This window comes from Anarhichas minor, unplaced genomic scaffold (genome assembly GCF_050575085.1).
Source record: "Anarhichas minor isolate MPS153535 unplaced genomic scaffold, ASM5057508v1 ptg000007l, whole genome shotgun sequence".
In the NCBI taxonomy this organism is placed as follows: domain Eukaryota; kingdom Metazoa; phylum Chordata; class Actinopteri; order Perciformes; family Anarhichadidae; genus Anarhichas; species Anarhichas minor.
The window spans coordinates 14,404,713-14,431,224 of NW_027466453.1; the positions used below are offsets into that span (position 1 = coordinate 14,404,713).

The window sequence follows — 26,512 nt, forward strand, 5'->3', positions numbered from 1 at the left end:
GCTGAGAAAGGGAGCATGACTCTTCTCATCACTAGGCGTCTCTGTGCCTTGGCTAATTGGCCTAGTTGATCCACACGCCTGCATCCAAGCCTGTGTGGAGCGATTAGTCAGCCTGTCGAGTGCATGGCTCGTACCATTTGGAGCCGAATACAAAAGGCAGCAGCTGTGGCGAAATGGCATTCTGTGCTTTCTGCAAGATGGTTTCAATTAGCGCCCGCTATCTCCCTCGCCACCCAATGCTGTCTTATTCTTGTTTTTTCAACGACAGTGATCTGAGCCCTGCGAGTGAAAGGGCTTTAAGGATAGCAGGGTCAGCTAGCTGGTCAGACTGCTCAAACCACATAAGTCTTATTGGGAGAGTTTTTTAAAACTAACACATAACATGCACAACCAACTGAATACCCCTCCGCTTACTCCTCCCTTGCATGGACGGGTAACATGACCCGGCGAGTGGAAAACTGTTGCAACGCTGTTGGCCTCCTCACCACAATAACTAAACTTTAGGAGCAACTGAAGTCAGTCGGCAGCTGACGGTACCTGCACTCTGCAGCTCATGTTACCGCAGTTTCACAAAGTGTGTTGGAGAACTATGGTGGCCTACAGGTAACTTAAAAAGGGGAAAGGCCCAATCTAGAGCCAGTGTTTGGTTTGTCCGTTCTGGGCTACTGTAGAAACATGGCGGTGCAACAGAGCGGACTCCGTGAAGAGGACCCGCTCCGTATGTAGATATAAAGGGCTTATTCTTAATGAAAACACAATGATTCTTAATTGTAGATGATTATTCACTAATATGATGTTCCTTAGATCCACTGAAATGCTACACACTGACTCTTTAGAGCTGCAATAATCTGTATAATACCAATGTATCAAATGACAACGTGAAAGAGGTCGCTCGTAGAGATGAACCAGCAGAGAAGCATCATCTGAATCTGCGGCTCCACTCGTCTTTAGGGAGCTTTATGGAGAGTGTGTTCACAACTTGTTTCAGCTGCCCGCAAGTGGCCATACAAATCAGTTATTGCAAGTTTAAGCTTTTACTGACTGATTAATGATGTGTTTCTGAAGAACAAAAAGAAGAAATACTGACGACTCAGAAGGATAAAGCAATCTTTACCTGCTACTGTAACAACACTCTCTTTGGTCTTTGGGGCACTAAATAACTCATGATCTGTTTACTGTGCCGACAGGACTATATGTCAGTGGAACTGGAAATGCATGAGGTTGCCTTTTAAACCTTCAGCCATCTTCTCCGATGGAAAAAATGACCAAGAAGGCCTGTCAGCTGTATCCCTTTTATCCTGTCACATAGGTTGAATGCATGATTTGATAAAAATCCACATTTTAGTAGAAGCTCATAAATTCTAACTTCAGTCTGCACTTTTCTGATGAACACTAGCAGGGAAATAAAAATGTCTTCTTTTTAAATTCTGACCTGCGAGATCCGCAAACCAACTCTGCGGCTCTGCACAAGCTTTTCCACAGAAGTATAAATTAGGCATAAGTGTCTATTTATGTTTATGATCTTGGTTCAGCATGTTAGCATGCTAACATTTGCTAATTAGCACGAAAGCACACGTTGGGCTTGTATTTAGTTTTGCAAGTTTTTGGTCACTAACCAAAGTGTTGGACGACTTTTAGTTTCGACCTGATGAATTGGGGAACTTAAGTTACAATTAGTCTTGAGGGAGACATGGATGTTTGTACTCAGTTTAATTGCAAAACTTTAACCTGCTGGTGGTGCCATAGGACAAGACTACAGGGTTCATCCTCTGGGGACCATGAATGTCTGGACAAAACTTAATGCCAATCCATCAAATAGCTGTTATTTCAGTCTGGACCGTGTGGTGAAAAAAGAGACAAAAGAGCTTGTATTGGCTTTGGGCCTCGATCCCTTCTATTCATTTGTTGCTGCTCTTTACAGAGGAGTGATACAGCCCATTGAATGTGGTTAACCTCACTTTCAGATACAGTTACGCCCACCACTCTCACTCCTCTCTCTGCCGCTGTGTGTCTCACCAGCCCTCTCTGGCTCCATGTGAAGAGCTCCTCTCACAGACGGAGGCCTCGTTTTTCACTCGCCAGCTTCCATTGCCCCACTGTTGTGTGAAATCTGCTCTGTCCTTGCAGCTGGCCGGGATCAAAGAGCTGTTGACACAGTCTGAACTCACTTGTCAAGGCTACCGTGTCTGTCTGAAATTCAGTTCGCATTACAGAGCCTGCACGGTGATCGCGGTGATAATGTGCTTTTGTTACAACCCTGTGTAAATGAACCTTGATCGTACATTCATTTGTTACCTGGGTTGCTGGCCCAAGCGTGACCTGCAAAGATAATGGATCTTGTATTTAGCTAATGTTTTGTATGCAGAAAAAGAATGCATGGTCAACAGCTAAAATGAAGGTAAAAGTGGACTGTTCAAAGGTCAACAAGCAGTAATCATCATCATCATCATCATCATCCTCTCACCCTTTTAGCAGGCATGCCAGCAACAGCCCTCATGATCCGTAAGGACACAAATCAACTGAGCGCTTTTACTTCAGCATTAGCATTTTCCTCCATCTGGCTTGAATACTGAACTAGCCGGGAGATTTGTCGGGCAGTCCCTTCACCATTTTGCAAATCCATCATGTTTACAGTTCCTATTTGTAGATATGGATAGAGAAGATAGAGAAATAAAAATATGTCACTAAAAGAAAGAAATGTGTAATGAGGCAACTTAGATAGTCAAAATGAGCAGTGGCTTAAGTTATTTCTGTGCGTTTATGCTTTGTTGGCCATATTTCTGTTTTCATAAAATAATTTAAAATCCTCAGGATCTATTGCTACAGTGCAGGCTTTCAAATATTACTACAAAACAGAAAGGTGCAAACCCCTCAAACCCACACACAAGCGTCTTATACTTGAGGACAGCGAGGATAACACTTTTCAAATTGGTTTGATTCATTTCATTATCAAGCTGTAAGCCTGTTTTAGTCTAATTGATTAGTACTTTGGCTTTCACTACCTATTCGGTTTCTCTATCTGTAGTATGAGTTGATGGAGAAACACTTTCTCATTAACGACGTAGAAGTTAAAGAGGAGAAGTTGCCAACTCTGACACACAAACAACAAACAGCACAGAATCTAATAAATACTCCCCCTTGTTATTTCATCCGTGGGACCCCGGAGACGATAAACACAAATCAAAAGATAGAATTCCTTCCATTCTACCATACAAGATGCCAAAGAAAACATGGTAGCAAAGCCCTGCTTCTCCCTTGTGGTGCCTGTTGCTATATTTGCCAGGGAGGCTGGGAAAGACCAGGAGGAGACACAGCCGTGACACCTTCAATTAGAAACTCGGACCTGACGGCCTCCATCTCCTGTCCTCCCTCATCTCCTCCTCCACAAGAGAGCACGAGGTGAGGATGCAGATGGAGCGCCGGTGAATGTGTCTGAAAGCAAGAGAAACCAGCACTAAAAGGAGAGGTATGCATGTGCATTGATGTGTTCAAATTGGAAAAGTAGCTGTGTCTGCAATATCGCCCGGGGTCCATATGAGCTTTTTACAATGTGTGAAAGAGAGTTCATAAGCAGCAGTTCACCTTTAAAGCAGCTTCTAGCACATTAACAGCCAGAAATACGGGCATCTGATATCACACATAACTATTGTATGTGTGAGTGAGCACTTCACTGTACGTATGTTTGATTTCCTTTAATTGATGTATTTTCTGGAAATATTGACAGCAGGACGTCTTGATCACAGTACATCATCGGCTTGCAGTTTGACGTTAAAGCATATCTGTTCCTGTGTGATTCGTTGTTATGCACAGATATTATAAAACACGCTCACTTTCCCATAAATATGAAACTACTATAGAGTAGATGTGGCCATACCAAATATAACTAATCTACGTCTACAAGGTACAAGATAAGTGAAATATACTTGTTAAAGCACAGCCTACTTCGCTACCCTACAAAGCCAAAACAGTAACTAAATATTGTGTCAAAATTGAATTTGACATCTTACCTTAAAACAGAAAATATTAGGCTACAATAAAGAAATGTGTCCGCTTTTGAGGAATAAACCCAGCATGAAAAAAATAGCTAATTAAAGCTAGCTAGAGAGCTAGTCTAACCCTAAACTAGCATAGCTTAGCAGAATACAGGAAACTAGCATAGTTTAGCAGAGTACAAGAAACTAGCATAGCTTAGCAGAGTACAGGAAACTAGCATAGCTTAGCAGAGTACAGGAAACTAGCATAGCTTAGCAGAGTACAAGAAACTAGCATAGTTTAGCAGAGTACATGAAACTAGCATAGCTTAGCAGAGTACAAGAAACTAGCATAGCTTAGCAGAGAACAGGAAACTAGCATAGCTTAGCATAGTACAGGAAACTAGCATAGCTTAGCAGAGTACAGGAAACTAGCATAGCTTAGCAGAGAACAGGAAACTAGCATAGCTTAGCATAGTACAGGAAACTAGCAGAGTTTAGCAGAGTACAGGAAACTAGCATAGCTTAGCAGAGCAGCAGTAACTGATGGTTTAGCTCCCTTTAAATCACTTATTTAAATGTATTTTATTACAGATTGAGTCATTAAACCAGCTCATTGGTTTAAATGGACAAGACAGATGGAAAGACATTTTGCTTGTAGATGTGTTTTCCCTTTAGATCTTCCAAACTGATTAATGTGAGTTCTGTCACAGCGATTATCAATCAGCATAAAATAGCGTGAAATTAAGGTTTTACCATTTCTTCCTCTATTTTGCAGCTTGGCAAAGAGCCTTCAAACTTCAGCATACTACACTCATCAACACTTCCAGACACTATCTGCTCAGTGTTTACTATAACCTTATGTATAAGTATTAATTAGCATATTTTAATTTGTTGACAGCAGGGAATCTGTTTGTGGTGGTAAATATGTTGACAGATGGACAGTCAGGTAAAAAAGGGAGCGAGGTGTGAGGATGACTAAGAGCTGCACTGCAGTCTGTTACTGGGTGACCCTCAAACTGCACAACACACACACACACACACACACACACACACCGCACCACAGGACCAGGAAGAAGGAACACACGCTTCAGAAAACTGGCACACACATTTCCTCACCCTCTGCCTCTCACTCACTCTCCTTGTCTCCCTGCGTCTTTGTCCTTGCACAGAAATAGCTCAAATATGACTGTGAGGCCGGGAAAGTCCCATGTGTCCATCTCAGCCACACACTCCCTGCTTTTTATTCGCACCTTATGACTTCAGTTTTTACAGTACAGTGTAAGCGTTTAGCTGACAGCTTTACCAACGGTGACTTAAAATAACTAGAACAGGAAAATAAACAGAAGGTTAATTGGCAACTATGCCACATATTCCCTCGTACCACCTTCTCACACATGCAGATTTTCTGCTTTTCTTATATATGGTAATGAACTGAAAACTGAATATCTTATATATACATTATATATTACCTTTAGAACTATCTACCGGCATTTTTAACAATTTTCTTGACATTTTATGGAATTGGAATTGGTGAATCCAGAAGAAAATTCATAGACTATGAAAATAATCGTTATTTGCAGCCCTACGAGATGATGAGAGCAATGACAGTAATGATATGATAATATATGAGTTTTGGCTTGCCACCAATTAATGCTGAAAATGTAAAAAAAATGCACAACAATAAATTCCGCTCAGCGCTGAAAAATAGGTGGGATGACATTCTTTTATGATTAATGATTTTCATCCCAGGATCGAAATTATGTGCATATGAAATCTTGGAGAGGAGCACCAAATGAAAACCAGACTCCCATCTAAGTTTTTTTCCTTTTTCCTTTGCTCTTGCATCATACCTGAGAACACGTCACTCTCACTCACACGCTATAAGACACACACACACACACACACACACACCCAGCAAGCTCAACATCCTCCTGAGTATACATAGTGCTCACCTTATGTGGGTCAAGACTGATACCTCTGAATTAAACAATTCCCAAAATAGCTGTGGGTGTAATCACCGCAGAATTCATTAAGCACAGCTGGTGAGACTCGTAGTGTAGAGGTGAGACACTCCTGCTCTGAGTCCCCGCGGGGAGTCTTTCCATCCGGAATAGACAGCTGAGCGTTGAACTCACAAATGCACACTTACATCATCATCATCATCATCATCATCATCATCTTCCCTCATTGATCCATTCACCTTGAGTTTAAGTAAGTAACACTCAACATATTAGATGTTTTCAAGCCAACAGTGATAGATAGACAAGAGGAAAATACCAATAATGGGGTTGAATGTGTGTTCTGTGCTGATGCTGTCTTTTATATAAATCATTGGTGCACCATAACAAGTTCAACATGCTGCCGTGTTTCCCCCCATAAAGCAATGCAAGCTGTGTTCGTACAGCGTTTGTAGCTAAACCTACCAAAATTAATGCGCTATCATTTGTAGCTATCCCACGAAATCAATTCGTATGTAATCCACGAAATCATGAACCTGGAAGTATAAAGACGGCAAAAAAAAAACCTACACATAAAAATGGACTTTCACTCAGGAGACCGTAGTTTGTGTCCCGTGTAAAAATCAGAAGTCAACGTTGACTCATATGTCTCGTAACTTCCGTACTTAAGTAACGCCACTTCCGTAGTTATTCTAACCCAAACCACAATCTTTTGCTAAACCTAAACATTCCTCGAGATAAGTTTGTTGCCGAAATGTAACTAAGTTGCTGGACTTTCGCAGGAAAACATGAAAAATTAGGAGAAATTATTTGGTAAGAAATGATACGAAACCGTTGTATGAGGATGTGTTGAGCGCTGCTGAAATAAAGCGCACCCATCCCCAAAAACAATACAGAAACACACACCGACACTATCCTAGGAGGTCGTTTTGTAACAGATGCTCCAACAGTGTGGTAGAAAGTTATCAGCGTGTTTGTGGTCACACTAAACTGGTGGTTACATCTCTTCTGTCACCACACAGATGAAATCACAGCTCCCGTCGCTCTCTATTGTTGTTTGTGCAGGATCCAGTATCTTCATCGTTCCCTCTCCTCTCAGACGTCCTCCCTCTGCACCCTCTCCGACTGCTCTTTTGGTCTTTGTTTGTTAAAACAGAGATTATGAGGGAACATCATGTGTCATCTTATTACTCAGCATTGCATCTCAGCAGAAAACACACAAGGCAGCTCCCTGACAATTAACTACCCACTCTCGGCTGAGTAATGCTGCCAAGCCTCCGAAAAAGACCCCTCTTTTTAATGTCACCAGATGACATTGTGTTACGCAAGCAAAACACTGTGACATGATCTGCTGAGACAGTCTGTTGAAATGAAAATATTGCACTCCTGGCGGTCACTGCCGCACTGAGAAGTGGAGGGCAGAGTTTTGTCAAGAGTCGGCTATGAAAATGGCCTCCTCCCTGTTTTTGTGCTCCGGTTTCATCACTCTGTTGATGTCTTGATTTTCACAAGATCACAAACATTCCACCCAGACAGGCTCACAAATGCATCGTCACAGCTACTGAGACCCATTTCATGTTACGGTACAGAGCAGTATACGGCACAAGCTTCTTGCCTTAACACCAAGTACCTCTGAAAACAAGACTGCAAAACCATCTATTTCCCACTAGCGTCATCCATTCCCTAATCCCCCGTCTCCTCATCCTCATCCCCTCTTTACACTGAGTTTCTAATGAGAGCTCTTTGTCTAGCACCCAGACGGCAGCAATCCCCTTATGCGGACACATAGGAAGGTCTTGTGTCGCTCTGTCTTCAGGGGATGCTAACTGGCACACAGATCAAAAACCCCTTTGGCCACAGACCGTTATGGTTCTTCAATTCAATTTGACAAGCCACCAATGTAGACGAAGAAGAGAGAGACTTCTTGTGTGTCACTTTGGTGGCTTTTAAAGCCCACAAGCAGGGCTGAGAAACTGCTGAAATAGAAAATAGTCTTATTTAAATTACAGTATCTTAACCTATACTCTATAGACTGGAAATAATGGGGTACTTTTAATCACCGTGGGGGCGTGATGCGCAGAACAAGCTCTGACAACTAGAGTCGGAATCTAACGACTTACATTTACTCCGTTGTGTGTAACTTTTTAGAGTAAATTGTACTTGTCAGAGTAGTTTTAAAGCACACTTGTTAGATAATATCATTACTTTGACTCCGTTACTTCTGGATTCATTCATCGCGTCTCTTTTATGCATTAATTCATTTATGCAGGCAGGTGGGCAGCTGGTCCCCTCCAGTGCTGACACAGCACTGTGGTGGTCTGGCTGTTACAGACTATAGCTGGTCCCAGGCCTGCTGGCGCTCTGTTATCCTGCCGCAGGCAGCCACGCCTCCACATGTCTGTTCAAAGCAGCACAGGCTGAAGCCCCATCAGGAGAGGATCGGCACGGCTGGCGTCTTCCACGCGTTTTTTAGACGAACCACGTGAAACGCCACTAAATGTTAACAGTAATCGCGTAACATTTACAGTTATTCGGTTCTGAAGTCACATAACATATACTACACAGTATAGCATGCTTCAAAACTACTTCTACTCCTGCTTTCTGTTGTAATGTAAATATTCAAATGTGTTGTTTGTTGTAGGTTCACTTCTTTAACTTTACCTGAGGAAGACCATCTGTGGTTGAAATAATTCTAGTCATAGCTATCTTTTTGGCTACTCTGCATCTAATATAACATGCAACACCCATCAGAGGAGCTGTTAACATAACGAAATGGAAAGGGCACACTTTGTTGCTTCAGTAGTGCTGAGGGTGAGGAGTGGAGAGAAAGGGAAGGGAGACGGAGAAGAGGAGAGGGCAACACTCAGTAGTAAAAAGGGACATTTCGAAAGTGGAGCAGAGACAAGCAGAGGCAGAATTACACATAATTATCCCGGCCAGCTAAGCTTCCACTCTCGGTGTAATTAATGCCGTTCAGCTGGGGAGAGGGTTTAGAATCGTTGATGTATTACAGACCGTTTCTCCGCATTCAACAAGACTCTATTAATGAGCCCCGAGCACATACTTCTTAGACTCAACGATAAACTTGATAGCTTTCAAGAGATGTCAAAATTAGGTTTTGAAGTGAAACTTTTGACGTCAATCAAAATGATTTTTTTTTATATTTTAGTCACCAACTTGATGTGAGAACTCTCAGATGTTTCGCTCTTTCTGCACTGCATCTAATTCAAAATACATGACAGGCTTTCTCTGTTGAGAATATGAGCATGATTGACTTTTTATTCGTCCAGGCGCTCATCATGCTGGCTGCGAAATCTAATTTGCTTTTGGAATAACAATTGAACTACTGTTCTGATTGTTCAAGGTGTCAGACGTATTCAGAGTAACTTATAGTTCTAGTATATTAGTTTTGGGCACTGATGAGTTTATAATAAACAACCTTTCACTTACTTTAAGTGAGTAAATACGAAATAATGAGCCACCCTTTTAAATTAATGGATTCTGGAACTCATGCTATTGCCTACAAATGTAAAGAGAACACCCACAATGCTGAGCAGGAGATTAATATGTTTAAAAAAAGAAAAATCCATCATAAAGCAACAGGGCTCAGATCTGTTTCGTAAGATTTAATGAACCGTATCAAGGCCGTCTTAACGCACAAAGCCGAGTGGAGCAGGAGGACCCTTCATGTCACCGGTGTCTCATGCTCATGTAAGATGTTTATTGTCTGGGGCTCCCAATCAGGAGCTCTGGCTCTCATGTTCCGACACCCACACGGCTCTGCTCCTTGATTGGTTAATGAGGGGCCACCGCTCCACTCTGAGCGGAGGAAGTGATTGGCTCAACACCTACGCCGCCGTCTATTCGGAGTCAGCCCTCGTCATGCTAACCGACATGACGTCGCCCGCGGGGGGGTAACAAACGTCAGAGAGTGAGTGGAGCAGCCTACACCCAACGCCCTCATCTGTGATGATAAGGATGATGATACAGATCTCATCGTTATCACTTGGGGGAGAAGTAAACAGTCACTGGGTTGGAAATGAGAGGAGGCAATGTTGGCTGCATTTGGTATGCAAATATAATTCAAACACAGCAACAGATTAGGCTGGTTACAGTTATGGAGATGTCACCGTGGAAGCAAAGGGCGGACTTAAGAAGAACCGCAAACAACATGGAGATGGTTCACGCCAACAGCGTAGTGAGCAAACCTCTGCCCTTCTGAAATGTCCCCGCTCTCTACAGAACATAAAATTGTGTTTTTTGTATGTACTATCAATGGCTTCTGATTCATTTGTCTACACCCTCACTTCATCTAAGACACAGTGAAGTTATCTTCTACTCTACTGTCCTTGTGTTCATTTCTCTATTATCTTTTCATCTAAATCTTTTCATCAATTAAAAGTTTTTCATTTTCATATCAAAAGTCCTCTCTTTCCCTGTAAACTTTAAAAAAAAAATTCAGATTATTCATCTAAAACTACAGACTCAAGAGTGATTGTGACTCTTACGGTTTTGTTTACGTTACCAAACACAGCGTAGTTGTGCTCTGATTGTCTCATTTCATTGTCTTCCTGCCGGAGGCCTTCAGGCCTTCAGTCGTCTGCAGCTCTGTGTTCGCTGAGCCGAACCCAATCACACCAACATGTTCTGTTTCACTCAGAAAGACGTCATTTTACAAAAGACAATGATTTACCGTACATTTGACTGATTTAAAGTTGCTATCATCAATATTTTATATGAACAATATCAAATGACAATGTGACAATGTGAAAGGGGTCACTCTTAGGGATGAAGCTACAGAGAAATATCAGCTGAATCTGCAGATCTCTTTGGCTTTACAGAGCTGTGCAGCCATTTTCAGCTCATTGTTTCGCTGCCCGGCTGCAACTTTACTGTATTGGTTCACTCTCTCAGCTGTTTGAAGAGAAACATCTCTAAAAATCCACTGCACACCACCTGCTCAGCACCAACCAGCTGACAGGGAACTAGTTGGGTAATGTAGTGGAGCATTTAGCAGCTAAAGACACAAATATTTCCCTTAGCAGTTAGTAGAGACCAAAAACAGAGCTAAAAGAGAGTGAATATTGGAATTAAATTCATCAAGTGGCCAGAAACTCCACACGAATGACAATGTTGCTGCTGGATGTGAAAAAAATCAATTCCAAAATGTTCCATATCAATTTATGTCAATACTTTGTCCCCGATTGGCCAAAGAAAAGCAGTTATTGCTGAAGTCTCTCTGATCTTCAGCATTTACGTCAATCTGTGATCTTACTACTTAGCTGTAACTTGGCCTCGGTTCTCAACCTTTTTTGTTGTTGTCATCTCCTCGACATAATACCCACCACTGTTTTCACGCTGCTCTCTTTCATCTGCTCCGAGTAGTCACACTGTTTGCGTTATCTTTGCCAAAACTCTACAGCATGAAGCCAGGATGTGTAAAAGGCCTCTTTGACTTCATCATCTCATCGCACTCTCACACTTCCACCCATGCGATTGCAAATCCTCCCGTGTTTATTTAGTCTTGTACGTATGCGTCTCGACTTCCTCTTCCTCGTTACATCCTCTTCCTCTTCTTCTTCTACTTCCAACCGCCTCTCCCTCCTCCTCTCGCCTTCCTTGTGTCCAGACGTGGTGCTCTCCTCCCAGCAATGGCTTCTCAACTCTCCAGATGGCACAGTCCTTTCCACAGACGCTCAAATTCAAAAGGCTAGGGAGGAGGGGAAGTCAAGGGGTGGGGGGGGGGCGGAGCATCCACCACGAGGACAAGGGATCTGATGCTGAAACTCACTCTCACACCACTTTGTCTGTGACATTTGGGGCAGGAATAGTTTTCCTGTGGGAATTAATAATTAATAAGTCAGACCTGAAATTTAATTACATAATTTTTCTTTCATATTTTTGTCATATTTTGATATGATTCAGCCTTTCTTTCGTGTGTCATACTTTCTCAAGTCAAAAAACTGAATTAAAATAACTTGCAATTTTGTACACGTGGAGCTGCGAGTGTTGAGCGCCGATCCATCTGTCGGCTGTGCGTAAAAGCAACATAACAGCCAATAATTTATCTCTGCATCATTTGATCTCAGTGAATACACTCGTCAAATCACTCTGGGGGATTCCTAACAAGAAGGGGGGGGTTTGTGGTCAGGTGAGTAACTCCCATATTTGCCATTTGGTAAATCAAGAATTTTATTTAGTTGGTGCAAATGATGTTTTCCATACAATTTAAATGTGATTTTAAAATGTTTATGCCATTGTTGCTAAAGTTTGAAGTAGTGGTTAATGAGGCTTATACATGGTTTTAAATCTTATAATATTAAAAATTTAATATAAAAGCATGATGAACAGACTTATCGCACTAGAAATTTGAAGTCCAGATTTGACATTTTGCTACAAGTGACTACATTCATGAGTCATTAATAAAAAAAAACACAGCCAACACACAATCAAAGTGAGTGGGAATAAAGATGCACAGCGTGAGGGAGAAGAGGGAGGGCTGGTGACGTCCAGGTGGCGTGTATGATTGCATTGGGTGTGTAGGATATATCTCAGCATGCCCATATGACCGGATGCATCGCTGTCACAGATTCTCCACAGTGGACCACGTCACAGCCAATGCAAGCAAGCGCACCTCTACGATCTGTATTAAATACACTAACCAATGTACTGGACAGTGAAATATAATAAAGGGTTCTTTATTATATTGTGGTGAGTCACATCTTAGTCCCCTTCAGTGACTGGAAAGAAAGTAGGTTAATGGCAGTAAATGTGAGGCTGCTGAACATTTTGATGTTGGTTATTAAGTGTTCCATCCATTGTAATGTAATTCTGTGACATACGCCACGGTGAACCACACATCCCCTTTGTTGCCTTTAACAATAACAAGGTATACCAGGCACCAACCTGGGAGCAGCAAGGGCTCTGTCCTCCACCCACACAGAGGTCCTGAAGCAGTGCTTTGGATGGCACTCTGTTTGTGTGTGGTGGGGGTGTGTGATCACTGGAGAATAAACAGAAAAGCTGGTATCTGGCTTTTCAATGCAGGGCAGGAAGCTCTAGACAGCCCTTAATCTGCCCACGCCTAAGTGTAAGAAACAATAAACCGATACCAGCCATGCAGAGAAACAGATGCATGGAAGATCACAGGAGCCCGAGCTTTCCCACCTTTCTAATAACTCCTTAGAAGCCAAATGTTCTGCTGGTGAGCTGCACCTCAAACATGCAACACTGTCACCTTTAGCAGCATGAATGTATGAAGCATTTGTCTGGACATTCCTGCCTGAGAGAAGCAGTTCTTAAAAGGTTCAGCTCTTGAGCTTCATGCATGGATAACTAGAGCTAAGTTTGCATTCACGGAATGAAACATATGCCATGATTTAGAGTCTCATATTTAGACATATTTGAGATAGAAATCTGTCTTGCAGTCACATATCTTGGCATCCCTAACCAACAATTACAAAAGACACTATGCATCCACCCCATGAGGAAAAGAGAAATCCGTACATCAAGGCCTCCAGGGATTAGCCCACTACATGGCTCTCAAAAAGCAACGCATTCCTTATGCACACAAAAACAACATCCAACATCCTGCCTACATCCAAGAACATGCATCTGTCAGCCTACTCCCACGATGCATTAATGGTCAAACACACAGATATGCACAACATACCCAGTCCTATTCCCATGGAAAAGACGCACGTGTCCATTGTGACATATAGGGGAGACACTGAGAGTTAATTAAAGCCACAGATGCTCTCACTGCAGCATCACTTTGTAACGTGACCCTGCAGAATGACACCAGTTGGCAACGAGAACAACACACGTGCCAGTAAGTTTGGTTGTGTTTATCATCACGGTAGTGCAGTCAGCAGCAGGATTGATCATTTTGCTTCTACTCAGTATTTAGTATTTAGCCCTCCCAACACTGATGATCAGGCCTTCTTCAATGTCTGGTAGTTTATACTTTAAGCTCAATAGCAGTCATCTTTGTAACATGCAAAGCTTGTGGGGTTGCTGGGCCATGCGTCAATTAATGTTCTTGCACAAATGCAAAAGAGGGAGAACAATCAGAATGGTACATGTCTACTTTAATTAGAGATATACATCATTTATATCATTTCCGTTAACTTCATTTTCTCTATCCAATATTTCACATTTGATTTTACATTAATAGAACTCTTCCTAATGTTTTTGTCTCCCTCACTCCTCACACTTTCCTTTGCCTTTCTCCCCTTTTGGCTGCCACAGTATCACATGTCTGGTGGGAAATGTTACACCAGCTAAAGATGGTGGCATCAGGGTGTTGATTTCAGGGCATGCGTGGCACTCTGACTCCATGTAAAAGCATTAAGCGAAAGTCTAGCCTTTTGACTGCAAGGTCAATTCAAAGAAAGGTGTTCAGTGTTCTCCGAAACGAGCAAAGTTAGAAAAGATTTCAGCGTAACGAAGATGACTTTCAAGACAGTGGGTTGGATTGTCCAGCTGCCACACCTGATAACGATTTGACCGCTAATTGCTCTCTGAGCAGCTGCTGCTAATTGGCTTCGTTTAGTAGGAACAGTATAAAAAAGAGACACACAGAGGGATTTCTATCAAGGCCAGGACTTACTCTCAAGGCTAGTTAGTCCCAGTGAGCATCTCGGCTCAAACCACAGCGTCTGAGGAGGACAGGGTGCTGCTTTTCGGCTAATAGCCATGGCTCTTGGACTGCTTCTGCGGTAAATTGAATTGACGTTGAGCATTTCTTTGCACTTTATTTGTTTCAATTACCTTTCACAGAGATTTTAATCGGATGTTTGTTGTTTACTGGCCTCCTGCAGGGTTTCCTGGATGTATTTGCTGTTTGACTGCAGTGCTGGATCACCAGTGTTAAGAGGTAAAAACTTTCTTCTTAATTATCACATTTAGGCCTCAGCAATATCTAATGTTTTGTCTTGGTTTGTTTTTTAAAGGTTATAGATATCCATCTAATGGTGACCCGCGTAAACAAGGTAAAGTGTTGAATCCTGAAACCTTTGATCTGAGTGCCTGGCAGGCTTTAAATAACCAACCGATTGACCCCGTTTACACGAGTGACAAGCCTTCAGTTACACAACTGCCAGATTCGGTCACATCTCCAGAAAACCTGCCCGACACAAAAGGTTCTGGTTTGATAGACAGACTTCTCAATGGTCGTCTAAGAGACTGGAGCCTGGAGAACCCTGGGAAACTACTTGTGTTTCCTTTAAACCGCACGTACCATCAGAATAATCCAGCAACGCCTCAGCCAGGCCCTATCCAGACTCAAGATCAATATAAGGATGCTAAGCAGCCTTCAAATACTGCAGGACGTTCTAGCCAAGCTGATTACATGAGCACGGGATCTTCAACGTCTCCTCCAAAGAAGGTCTCATCCCCCAGTAACCCAGCTAATGTGGGAGCCCGGTCTGTCTATCCATCTGGGATGGGAAGATCATTTAATTGGTTCTCTGGAGTGGACCCTGACCGTAGTAAGGAGAACTACCAGGCACAAAAACCAGTTGTCGGCCCCCAAAAAGCTGTGGTTACCCAGAGAGTGAGTGAACCGATCCGTCCACACCACCCTCCTCCTCCGAGCTATATTGTCCAGTCCAGAAACGGCTACCAGCGAACCAGTTATCTCCACAGCAACTCCAGGTACTCTCCAGATGTTCCCCGTCCAATGCCTGCACGCTCAACGGGTTCAGGGTCAAAACTAAAAGCTGCTCCTGACGGTGTGAAGAACTTTTAAAGGTGTGTCCACAACTAAACCTAACTTTTTAAATGCTTATTTGAAACATGAATTTAATCTTAACATTTCAAAGTAATTGTCAAGCAAATATTAACTCCTGCTTTCTTGTTTTGCAGCGTGAAGTGCCCTCTTAAGAAAACAAATAATAAAAACTTCGTGAACTTGCTTTATAGACTTCCATGTGTCCTTGATCTGCAATCTCTATACAGTATTTGCTCATTTAACTTACTAATGCTGAAAGTGAGGTTTTAGAGTGAATATATTTTAAAAGAATTGGATGTTTGAGTGAGATGGCAAACTGCTTTATGACAAAGCGCATATCCAGCTGTGGATGTGTGGCGCTAGGCTTCTGTAACTTGGTATAAACGGACACCTGGCGATATAGTGTCTACACAATCACTGACACTGCCAGTAACAAATTCATCAATACACACACATGCAAGTGGTTTACCTTGGCATTGAAATCCTTGTTTCCCAAATCCCCTGCAACACAAACGACACAATTGGGGTGGTTGGCAATATGTAAATTCAAATTTCAGAAACTGTTTAAAATGACATGTAAATCTTGCTTTCTTTAACAAATTAGCTTAAAGCTCTAGAAATGGCAAAAAAAACACTTTCTGTGATCAGTATCTGCAAACTCTTTTACATTCAGGCTTTCAATGGGAAGATAAAGTTGCTGGAAAAAAACGCAAGCTTTGCTAAAATTGCTGATATCTATGAAGAGACTCTGCATCAAAGGTGAGGCTGTCTGCATTAGACAGGTGTGCACTGGGGATGCTTACCATATGAAGTCTTTGCAGTGGCTGCAGAACGTCGGCTGCTTGAAAAATCTCGCAGTAAATTTGTGGTTCTTCACTTCGTGCACATTCTTCTGCCGCAAAGCACCTTTGCGGGCGAATCTGTTCCCAACCCCAGCCGAGTCGTTATAATGTAGAAGATGGTCAGCCATAATGGGGGACTAACCACAAAAAACTACACAGCCACAACTTGGTGTTCCTGTGGGGTCCTCGTCTCTTTGTCACGGCTCTGTCTCTGATGGAGGAGCTCCTGACGGACCGCACGCCTCCCCTCTGCGTGGACCACAGCTGAGCGCTTCTTTTTCATTCAAAAAGTGACGTCGGTGAAGTCCGCCTTCACGTGCTGTGGGAATATCTCGCTCCAATTTCAGCGCGCAATTAACCTCGCGGTAGAGTTTATATAAGTTTTGGGTTACCTAAACACATGACGCTTACGTCCTCTAATGTTCTCTGTGCACCAGATCCGGGTATTTTGATAAATATATGGTCTGTGGAATATATATGTATATATATTATATTCTGATGAGGAATGAACCAAGACGGCATGTCCCTCCATCCGTTACTGACCATCGCACACACTCAAGGTGTTGTGCGCCATCGTGTGGACTTAAAGTTACATTGCAGTTTTTGACTAAGCTGAGAATCATGTCACACTATCTCAGATATTCCACCTTATTTGTCTACATTAAATGCTCCTGAGAATTTAGTATATTTCTTAGTTTAAAGCTTATATAAAGTCTATTATTGAAGCAGTTATTTAAAAAGCTCAATAAAAACAGAGTTTAGACTGTATTCTAATTAGATATATTAGATATATTGCTAAATGGGCAAAATGGGAAGTTAATTTAAATGTATATATATATTATATATATATATATATATATATTATAATATATATATATAATATATATATATATATATATATATTATAATATATATATATATATTATATATATACATATATAATATATATTTTAAAAAAACACAAACAGTTGTAAAAAGGATGCACAGTTCCTATGGCAACAGGGAGACGCCGCTGCGTCTCCACGAAAACCGGATGTGTCGTAAAGTGAGGACGCTGAGGCTTTGAACCGTTTTGAGCGGCCAAATCCGTGCTCAAAGTAAGTCGCCTTTTAGACGTTATTCTACTTTTACGTTAACGGTAAACTCCTCTAAGCGTGTCGTCTGTTTGTTTGTGGAAGTCTGTGAAATAATAATACCACCCCGCGAGCGCTTTACAGGTCTGCTTTAGCTCGTTTGCTAATGTCTGAGGTAATGTTATCCATCGCTAGTTAGCTAGTTTGTGAACAGTGTAGTTATCAGATTGTTACCATGTCATGTTGTGCTAACATCACGTGACACGATGTTACCCTCCCCGTTTGTTATAACTAGCTAGATCTCCACTCTTTTGGAACTTTGTGTAGCTAGCTAACAGAGGCAGCGCTAACCAATAGAGTGACTTCTTATGTACCGTTGGATTCATGTATTCATCTCCTCAGGACACCATGAGCAGACACGAGGACTCGTGGCTGGACACTGAGTTTGACCATTTCCTGCTGGACATGAAGCCATATGTCCTGAAACACCCCAACAAGACAGGTGAGAGAATCATCTCTGTTCACTTCACTAAACATGGTCTAACATCACACTTCTAGTTGCTGGCTCTGGAAAGTCGCTCACAAGATAATACATTAATGTTTTTTAATTTCCTGTGGACTTATTGCCTCTGTCCCTCTCTCTTCCGTTGACTCCAGAGCGCCAGCGGTGTGCAGTATGGATAAAGAAGCTGTGTGACCCGGCTGCGTGTGGTTCAGGTGTGATGGGTCGTAAGAACCGCAACATGCACGCCCGTTTGCTCCTTTACATGCTCAAAAGAGGGGTCCTCGAGAGGCCTTTCACCGGCAAACCAGAGCCGGGCAGCCTCAAGACACTCCCTACCTACATGGTAAGAATCACTGCTTCATTCAATCATAAACACTGATATTGCCATCTAGTAGTGGCAATGCACCGCCTTCATTTGTAGAACAATGAACGGAATCTTTATCTCCTGTCTGTGAATTTTCATTTTTCAGTCAATCTACTTCGATGAACCGCTGAGTGGTCGTTCTGCGGAGCACAGCCATGCGGGTCTGCCTGACTGGGTGACAGGAGAGCTGGGTGGCTACACTGATGACAGTCTGGCTGCCAGTCTGCTTAAGGACATAGCCCATTCCACACCTGTCACAGCTCACCACAGCAGGTACTATTCCACTGCACACTACCTCACTTAAATATATACACGGCCTGGTGTGTGTTATGTATGAACAGCAAGCTGACTAAGAGCCTCAGTTTATGGTACAATGAATGAACTACACTGCAGACTGGAGTCCCCTTCTAACAGCAAGAAGCATGACTCATATAAATGTATTATCTGTCAGTTATATATCGTAAAATCATTTTTTATATATATATATCTCGAGGATGCTAAATAACTAAATAACTCATAAGATATTTATCCAAGCACGCTGTGTTGATGTTATGTTATCAGACTAAAATTGAACTTGGCTGTGAAGCTGGATGCACGCATCTTTTCGTGACTGATCGTCCATCGTAGTTGCTCAGCAGCACTATCTGAAAAATGAGCCAAAGACATTGCCAACTTCTTGCGTCAGTCTGCTTGAGCTGTCCACTCTTGACTTTTCAAAAGAGATGCACTTCAAAACAGCACGAGAGGACAAGGAACCTCTTGTATTCTCGACCCATCTTTCTGTTATTCTCCTTTTTTTTTTACACTCTCCCCAGTTGTTGAACCTGAGGTCTAACCCCCCGCAGAGCAGAGGGGAGAAAGGGGCTCGGTGGCTCATTAGCTCGTTTCCTAAACTGTCGGATTTCCCTTTCTAAAACAGAAATGTATGTATTTCGGATTTAGAAACGTGCCGCTTGATTAGAACTAGTTGTCTGAACAGCTCCACAAAAAGTCATCTGAATGCATTTAATCATGTTAACACACACCCGTGTGAACTCTTTCAACACGCCTCCCTAAATCATCCCAGTTTCCGCTCAGGGATGTTTCCTCTGACTGCAGGCGGTTCAGGCACTTGACAAAGTGATGTTAGTAATGGCTCAGGGTTTTTTTTTTCATTCCAATTAACAAGGAAAAGGCAAATCAGAGCCCAGTGGCTTGATATGCTCATTAGCATAATAAAAAGAGAGCAGTGTAAGTGCAGTAAAGAGCTTAATATCCACCAGGGCACAGGCCCTCTACTGCCATATGTAATTCATATTTTTCTGTGAATATATATCGTTATTAGGACTTGTCTTTAAATACTTGTCACACTTATTATCTAGCCCGTGTCCCACCAGCACAACATATTTCAATGTGTTTTGAGTTTGCACTGTGAACGTGATCAGATTCAGCACATTTAAAATGCCAGCATGCACACAATTATGCTGCAGTGCTTTTGTTTAGTTTATTAATGATGTTTTCATAAATGTGTTTGGATCAGTTAATTACAATCCGCATAGGCTGCCTCATAGACTTTCTTTTATGTGACTTGATCTCTAGCAGTGAGGTATTTTCGGATAATTATTGACCCGTCTGTATGGCCAAAAGGCTCCATTTATTTGCGCAACAGACGCTATAGCTTCCGTTGCGAGTGATAGTGACACAGCCCTTTGTCCCCTCTGCTGTGCAGGCTGTGGAGAGAGAGGCTTTGTGGGCAGCAGACGGCTGAGAACCGTATTTTCTGATTGCGATGAGACCATGAAAGACACTCAGATCACAGGCTAACGTCCTGATGGAGAAAATTAGCCGGACCAAGAGTCCTTTTATGTGTCGCTCTCATTTAGATAAGATTTAATGGAAGGAACTCGTCCGACTCCCCTGTGATGTGGCAACGTTTGATCTCCGTCTCACTCGCCATTAGTCAGGTGATGGGCAGGGCTTCTTTTAGCTCGTGAAACGCTCCAATTCAAGTTCCGAGATCTAAAGACAAAGTCGGGACGATCTTGTAATGTTATGAGAGGTTTCACACAGGAGTCGCTGTGCTGTGTGTGTGTGTGTGTGCGTGTGTGTGTGTGTGTGTGTGTGTGTGTGTGTGTGTGTGTGTGTGTGTGTGTGTGTGTGTGTGTGTGTGTGTGTGTGTGTGTGTGTGTGTGTGTGTGTGTGTGTGTGTGTGTGTGTGTGTGTGTGTGTGTGTGTGTGTGTGTGTGTGTGTGTTCTTTAACAGATGCATCATCTACAGTAACCTCATTAGTGCCAAATGCCCTGAGCGAATTCCACCATGCGTTCGACTATCGCCTCGCTGTTCCTAATCTCGCCACAAGATGGAGCCGCTGCTTTGTCTGTAGCAGTCATTCCGACAGAGGAATGCTGTGGGAAAACAAATGCAGTCAGCGAGGGTAAAGAGATCACACGAAACAGCTTTGGTGATTAGCCAACATGTCCTCTACATCTTCTTATGTCAGAGTATGATGAAGACTTAAGGGAGGAAATGGTTTCTCTTTTAGGCCTTTTTTTTCCTCTTCTTGTTTTCCTCTTATCTCGTCCTCTGACTTCTGCATTCCACGTGTGTGCTTTTCATGCACATATGAAATCTTTTACCTCCCCTCCCCTCTCCCTCTTCTCCCCTTTTCTCTTGGTAAGTACGACAACAACATTGTCCTTGCAGTGGCAGTAGTCGGCCATTGATGCTGGTATGAACGCCCCACGTCTCTGGCTCGCAGGCCATGGTGTCTCCACTGATATTGCCTCCAGGTGGTTTTGGGTCGTGGTGGAGGGAGTGGGAAGGCTGAGAGATGTTTGTGCCTCAGGGTCAGACGGCCTTCCTGAGGCTGAGACCTGGGCCCACTGGCTCTACACCTGGAGGTCAGGGTGGGGTATGGATGTCAGGCTGCTTTAATCAGCCAAGCTGCAGCTTCTGAGGCTCTACATGGTGTGTGTGTGTGTGTGTGTGTGTGTGTGTGTGTGTGTGTGTGTGTGTGTGTGTGTGTGTGTGTGTGTGTGTGTGTGTGTGTGTGTGTGTGTGTGTGTGTGTGTGTGTGTGTGTGTGTGTGTGTGTGTGTGTGTGTGTGGGGCTCTGGCCTGACTTGCCACTGCTTTGATCTCTGGGCCTCAGACTCCAGACACATCTGATTCAATTATCCTCATCCACCTGTTGACTTAGAGGCCCAAGATTGCAAAGCTTGGCCCGCTTATCCAAGTTTCGCGCGTGTGTGTGTGTGTGTGTGTGTGTGCATGCACAGACAAACCAGTATGTGAGAGAGAAGGAGTGAAAGACTACACAAAAGCTAAAGTCAGAAGGGTTTTATTTGAAATTCTTTATCATAATTAATTATAGATTAGTCATACAATATTAAATCCCTAACAGTATTGTATTGGTCTTTGATAGTGATTGTTTTCTTTTTTATATTTGAGTTATTTATGCACATCTGTCCCACATAGGCACTGTATGTATACCTCAGTTATTGCTGCCTTCTTATTGTAACTGTGCATCAGGACTTTGATGGTTCAGTTCATGCATTTATAACACATTAATTACAACACATGGCATGTCACTGAGAGACTGCCTGGTGTGTGAATGGACATCACACTGCCCCAATGTCATCAACTGTAGAATGTAATTATTACATAATAGTATACGGCTCCAGAACTCTGTGCAGCATCAAGAGTGGATATTGTAATTCTTCTCTTAAATGAATTAATCATTAAAAAAAAACATGGCTCAGGAAGAATTTGACTCTCACTGAGGTTCCCCCTAATTCAGTTATCAAAATATTATACCGAGCAATTTATTACAACATCACTGTCCACACAGCTGAATATAGCTTTAAACAATACCCAACAATTATTTTATAAAGAGCAACACATTTCAGGTACATGGCACGATTTTAGCCAGCCTTCCACTCTTTACTTTAAGGCGTGTTCCCTAAATTGAGGGATTTGCGGTTTTAAGACACGAATAACAAACACTGTTTGCACAGATATCCCTCCTGCTCTATATTCAGCAGTCTTTCCAGAAACCTCACAGCTACGGTGCTTTTCCTCCACGAGACAACACTGCCTGTGACAAATGAGGTTCAAAATTCTAACTTCCACAATCCTAAAAACGATTACACGGGAGGAAAAACGAGCGCCCATAGGCTCCGTGATGAGTGTGAAACAGCGGCCTCTAGAACGTGACTTGATGTCTCTATTAGATGACAGCGTGTGTTTTTTTTTTCTTCTTCATTGTTGTCCTACATCCTTCCGTCTCCTCTCACATCTTCATTCAATTAGCATTAGTGGGCCATTAGTGTCTCATGTGCCTGCGCCTAATGAGATAGTGAGCTCAGTTATGCCTTTTGTGAGTGTGGTAAAATGAGAAGTGTGTCCGTTTTGTGTGCCAATGAATATAATCAGTTTCCCTGTTAAGCTCCGTGATGGACCAGAGAAGGATGAGACAGTGATTGAGGTGTGTGATTATAAAAGGATTTTACAAGCCGTAGACCGGTGCCCCCGCGGGGCCGTCCGTGGAAACAAAGCGATGTATGGCAGAGACGTTTATTGTTCGGATGGGATGAAATGCAGACCACAAACCATGCAACCAATGCCAGATGTTGATCTGTGTAAATAGCGAGGCTGGCTGCCTACGCAAGCACATTCGTATGCAAACAGAGGGACAAAAGCAGACACACACACACATTGTACTGTAGGGTAACCTCTCACACGTTTCTTTCTTTTCTCTTCCAGGAGAATACTGTTTGAGGAAAAGTCTCCATCGCGACCGGCGCCCTCCAGTCCGCTCAAACAGTCGCCCAAACATGACGCCAGGATGGTTGGTTCATCACCGCGTTTCAGACCCGTCAACCACTTCCCTGCCATACTGGTCTTAAAGGGACAGTGCACCTCAAAATCCAAAAATGCATGCGTTTCAAAGAGAACATTTCATTTCACAAACCTTTTTAATTTTGTCATTTCCATGACACACTACAGGTAAGAGGAGAAATAATGTAGGTTTGATTTTGAGGTGAACTGTCCCTTTACACATTGAAATATTACCACTAAACCCGCCGGCCAAAACAAATATTGGCCACAATGTTTTGCTTTCTTCTTCTTAATGTCGACCAATTTGGAAATTCTTGAACTCATTTCCCCATGAAGCCAGAGGAATTTCCCTGAACTCGTAAGTTTCTGGTTCAAGCAGCAGAAATGCAGCTACTAGTGGTGATCACAATGCATCTGACAGTAACATACACTCTTTGGGGTTTGTGGTGCTGTTTCATTACATTATGTCATACTGAGGTGTTTCTGTTATTCTGTTTTCTGTTCTAACTTTGGGAGAAAATACTTTGTTCACGTCGGACTGCAAAGCTGATTTAGAAATGTGTTTTCGGGGCTTTTATTGTGTCATCAAACCACCACAAATCTACCGAACACCTTCATGGTAAAAGACAGATGTGCAGTTCATTTCATCAGTGGCCAAATGCGTTTGAGGCCGTTCGTACTTATCAGTGTTTAACACAATGCGTTGAAGTCCTGGTTCGATACACGGACGGTGACACTTTGAACAGCCAGCGACCCGCGTGCTCGGCATTCCTAGATACTGAAATGAAACGTTGACTCTGTTTGTTCGAGGGCGAGGCTCTGGGACCGTAATGCCTTTTTAATCAGAAGGGGGGCATTTAATCTGGAGCTATTCATCCAGCGATTCCTCTGTCAGTGCAGTTCCGCTGAGGTACACCCAAGGTCCACACTCCGCCAGATCCTAATCAAACAACATCTCTCCTTTCCCTATCGCTCCCTCAACTTTATTAGATATTTCCCCACCCCCCCCCATTTCAACCTTGCCGCCCCGACTTGGACTTGAGTAAACTGATCTTTGTATCAACAGAACCCCTGGAAGCATTGGAATTACACTGTATAAAGCAAATCCGGAGGCCCCGTTGTAACAAAAGGCTGGGGAAAACAAGGATGACAGGCGGTTAAGCTGCGTGTGCCCCTCTTGTGGAATTTACTGCATGACGGAAATGATGTGGAACTGCCAAACATCTGGAGCGCTGTATGTGAGAGGGAGGAGAGCGAAGAGTGGAGGAGATGGAGATAACGAGGGAGTAGAAAGCTGTTAGCGCAGGAGGAGAACACATGTGGGTGTACTGTATATCTGTAAAAAGAAAAAACGTTTTGTTGTTGCCAAAAGAGGAATTATGTCATGTCAAAAATGATAACCTCCATCACTGTCTGCCGTTTGCTTCCTGAGGCCAAAACTTCCAATCAGAGAAATCATTTAAATTCCCTCCTCTAATTTATAACTTCATTTCCATTTTAGTTTCTGCTGTTTACACGCTCTTACACTCTTTTGGTTTTTTTTTTATCCTCAGGTGGATGTGGGGCTGAAGGCGGATATGTGTCCCGGTGACAGTGACCTGGAGGCTCGTCTCAACAGCTGGAACCTGGGGGTGAGTCCGGAGGCATGCCTTGAGCTTCTCGGTTTACATGCAGCTGTCATTGCGCTGCAGCTCATCCACAGTTACAGTGACTCTGATCGCTTGAGCTCACGAGTACACAATAAATCAATAGGGCCATGATGCCTACACGAAGCTAAACAAAGGGGGTAACAACCACTTCACCTATGTCCTCTTGGAACCACTTCCTTTAGCCAGCTTGCTATTGTAGGACGTGAGGGTCTTACAGAAGGCTTGTGTAAACTTGAGTATTTGAAGATGAGTGCGCCGCTCTTATCTACTCAGGCTGGAGTGCACCAGGCCAGGGCTTGATAAGCACTCTGCCCTCATGTCTTTTATTCCCTTATTTGTTCCCTATCTCCTCACCAGCATGACCTTCACTCGCTCTTCTTTTTTTTCTTCTCCTTGTCGCCTCAGTCCTCTCCTACCCATGTTACTCACGCAGATGTTTTCCACAGCACAGCCCCTCTCTCTCTTTTTCTTCTCTTTCTCTTAACTGTTCCTCTCTGTTCTGCTATCGTTCTAGCTCTCTCTCTCTCTCTCTGGCCCTTCTGTCCATCCGTCTACCTCTCTCTCCTCCCCGCCCCCCCTCCCTCGCTTTTCAATTCTCGGGTAATCTGAGGTATCTATCAGCAGACGTGAAGCCGTGCACTGCCCCGCTCTGCACTCGTCTGTGTTGAGACGCTGATAAGAGGCATTGCCTGGCAACGCTCCCCCAAGCCTGCATCTTTTTCAAATCAACAGATGTTCTTTCACACACACACACACACACCAACCCTCTTCAAGTTTACAGAAGTTTTATAGATGCACTGCTTCAAAGCGCCCGGCTCCGACGAAATTTGAGCACAACCGAGCATCACTCTATCAAGAACATCTTTAGCTTTGCTTTAGATCTTCTGAAGCGGTCCATATCGGTTTGTTCATTTCACCCCTAATGCAATAACCGTCTGTGTAGTCAGCACGCTGGCCATGCTGGACAGTAGACAGCAGATTGCTTCAGGCTCAGACAGGAGTTCCAGCTACTACATGTTAAGAGTTGTATCTCTTAATGGCACTTGGCTTACTTTTTTCCCCATCCCGAATTCAACGGTATTCCCCCTGCCACTTTGGGGCATCCATTGTCTGCGGTTGAATGGGTGTGCTGACGGCTCGTTCGACGCTAGTCCGAAAACGAGGAAGCCATCAATCACCCGCGTGCTTGTTTGGCTGGAGAGCCGGTGCCTTGTGATGTGGCGCGTTCCTCTTCTGCATCCGTCCAAACATGTGCACACAGGAGCGCGTGTGTGTGTGTGTGTGTGTGTGTGTGGGCACCGCAGGGGTGAGAGAGTGTGTGTGTGTGTGTGTGCACACAGGCACATACATACGTGTGCAACCAAATCCAAGTTTAGTATCACTCTGCTGTGCCAGCATTACACCACAGCATTTAGTCTACATGGCTGCCTTGCCCTGTGGGCCGTGCTCAATCAAATCTGATGACTGGCTGTAAAAATAAATCACATTCTTGTTTTCTGCCTGGGCTCTAGTTTAGAGGGATATTGATTGATTCATCACTTGGTAAATATGGATTTTTTTTTTGATTTTTTTTTTGCCAGTGCCAAATTTAAAAAG

General features: G+C 43.1%; 2 protein-coding genes across 4 annotated transcripts in view; one reads left to right on the top strand and one right to left on the bottom strand.

Moving 5' to 3' along the window:
* Positions 1-16,641, bottom strand: part of prkcab (protein kinase C, alpha, b) — an 80,193-nt gene extending 63,552 nt beyond the window's left edge. For 2 of the 3 annotated variants that reach the window (XM_076086023.1, XM_076086022.1), the window contains exons 1-2: positions 16,469-16,635; positions 16,135-16,166 (exon numbers count right to left, since the gene is read on the bottom strand). In XM_076086023.1, the coding sequence (XP_075942138.1) occupies positions 16,135-16,166; positions 16,469-16,635 (199 nt within the window). Of the gene's footprint in view, positions 1-16,134; positions 16,167-16,468 lie in introns of all 3 variants that reach the window. The other variant, XM_076086024.1, reaches the window with a different exon arrangement.
* Positions 16,642-17,551: 910 nt separating this feature from the next.
* Positions 17,552-26,512, top strand: part of cep112 (centrosomal protein 112) — an 83,875-nt gene continuing 74,914 nt past the window's right edge. The window contains exons 1-6 of the mRNA XM_076086021.1: positions 17,552-17,604; positions 17,983-18,082; positions 18,238-18,428; positions 18,556-18,722; positions 23,193-23,277; positions 24,821-24,898. Of these exons, the coding sequence (XP_075942136.1) occupies positions 17,989-18,082; positions 18,238-18,428; positions 18,556-18,722; positions 23,193-23,277; positions 24,821-24,898 (615 nt within the window). The 5' untranslated portion in view covers positions 17,552-17,604; positions 17,983-17,988. The remainder of the gene's footprint in view (positions 17,605-17,982; positions 18,083-18,237; positions 18,429-18,555; positions 18,723-23,192; positions 23,278-24,820; positions 24,899-26,512) is intronic.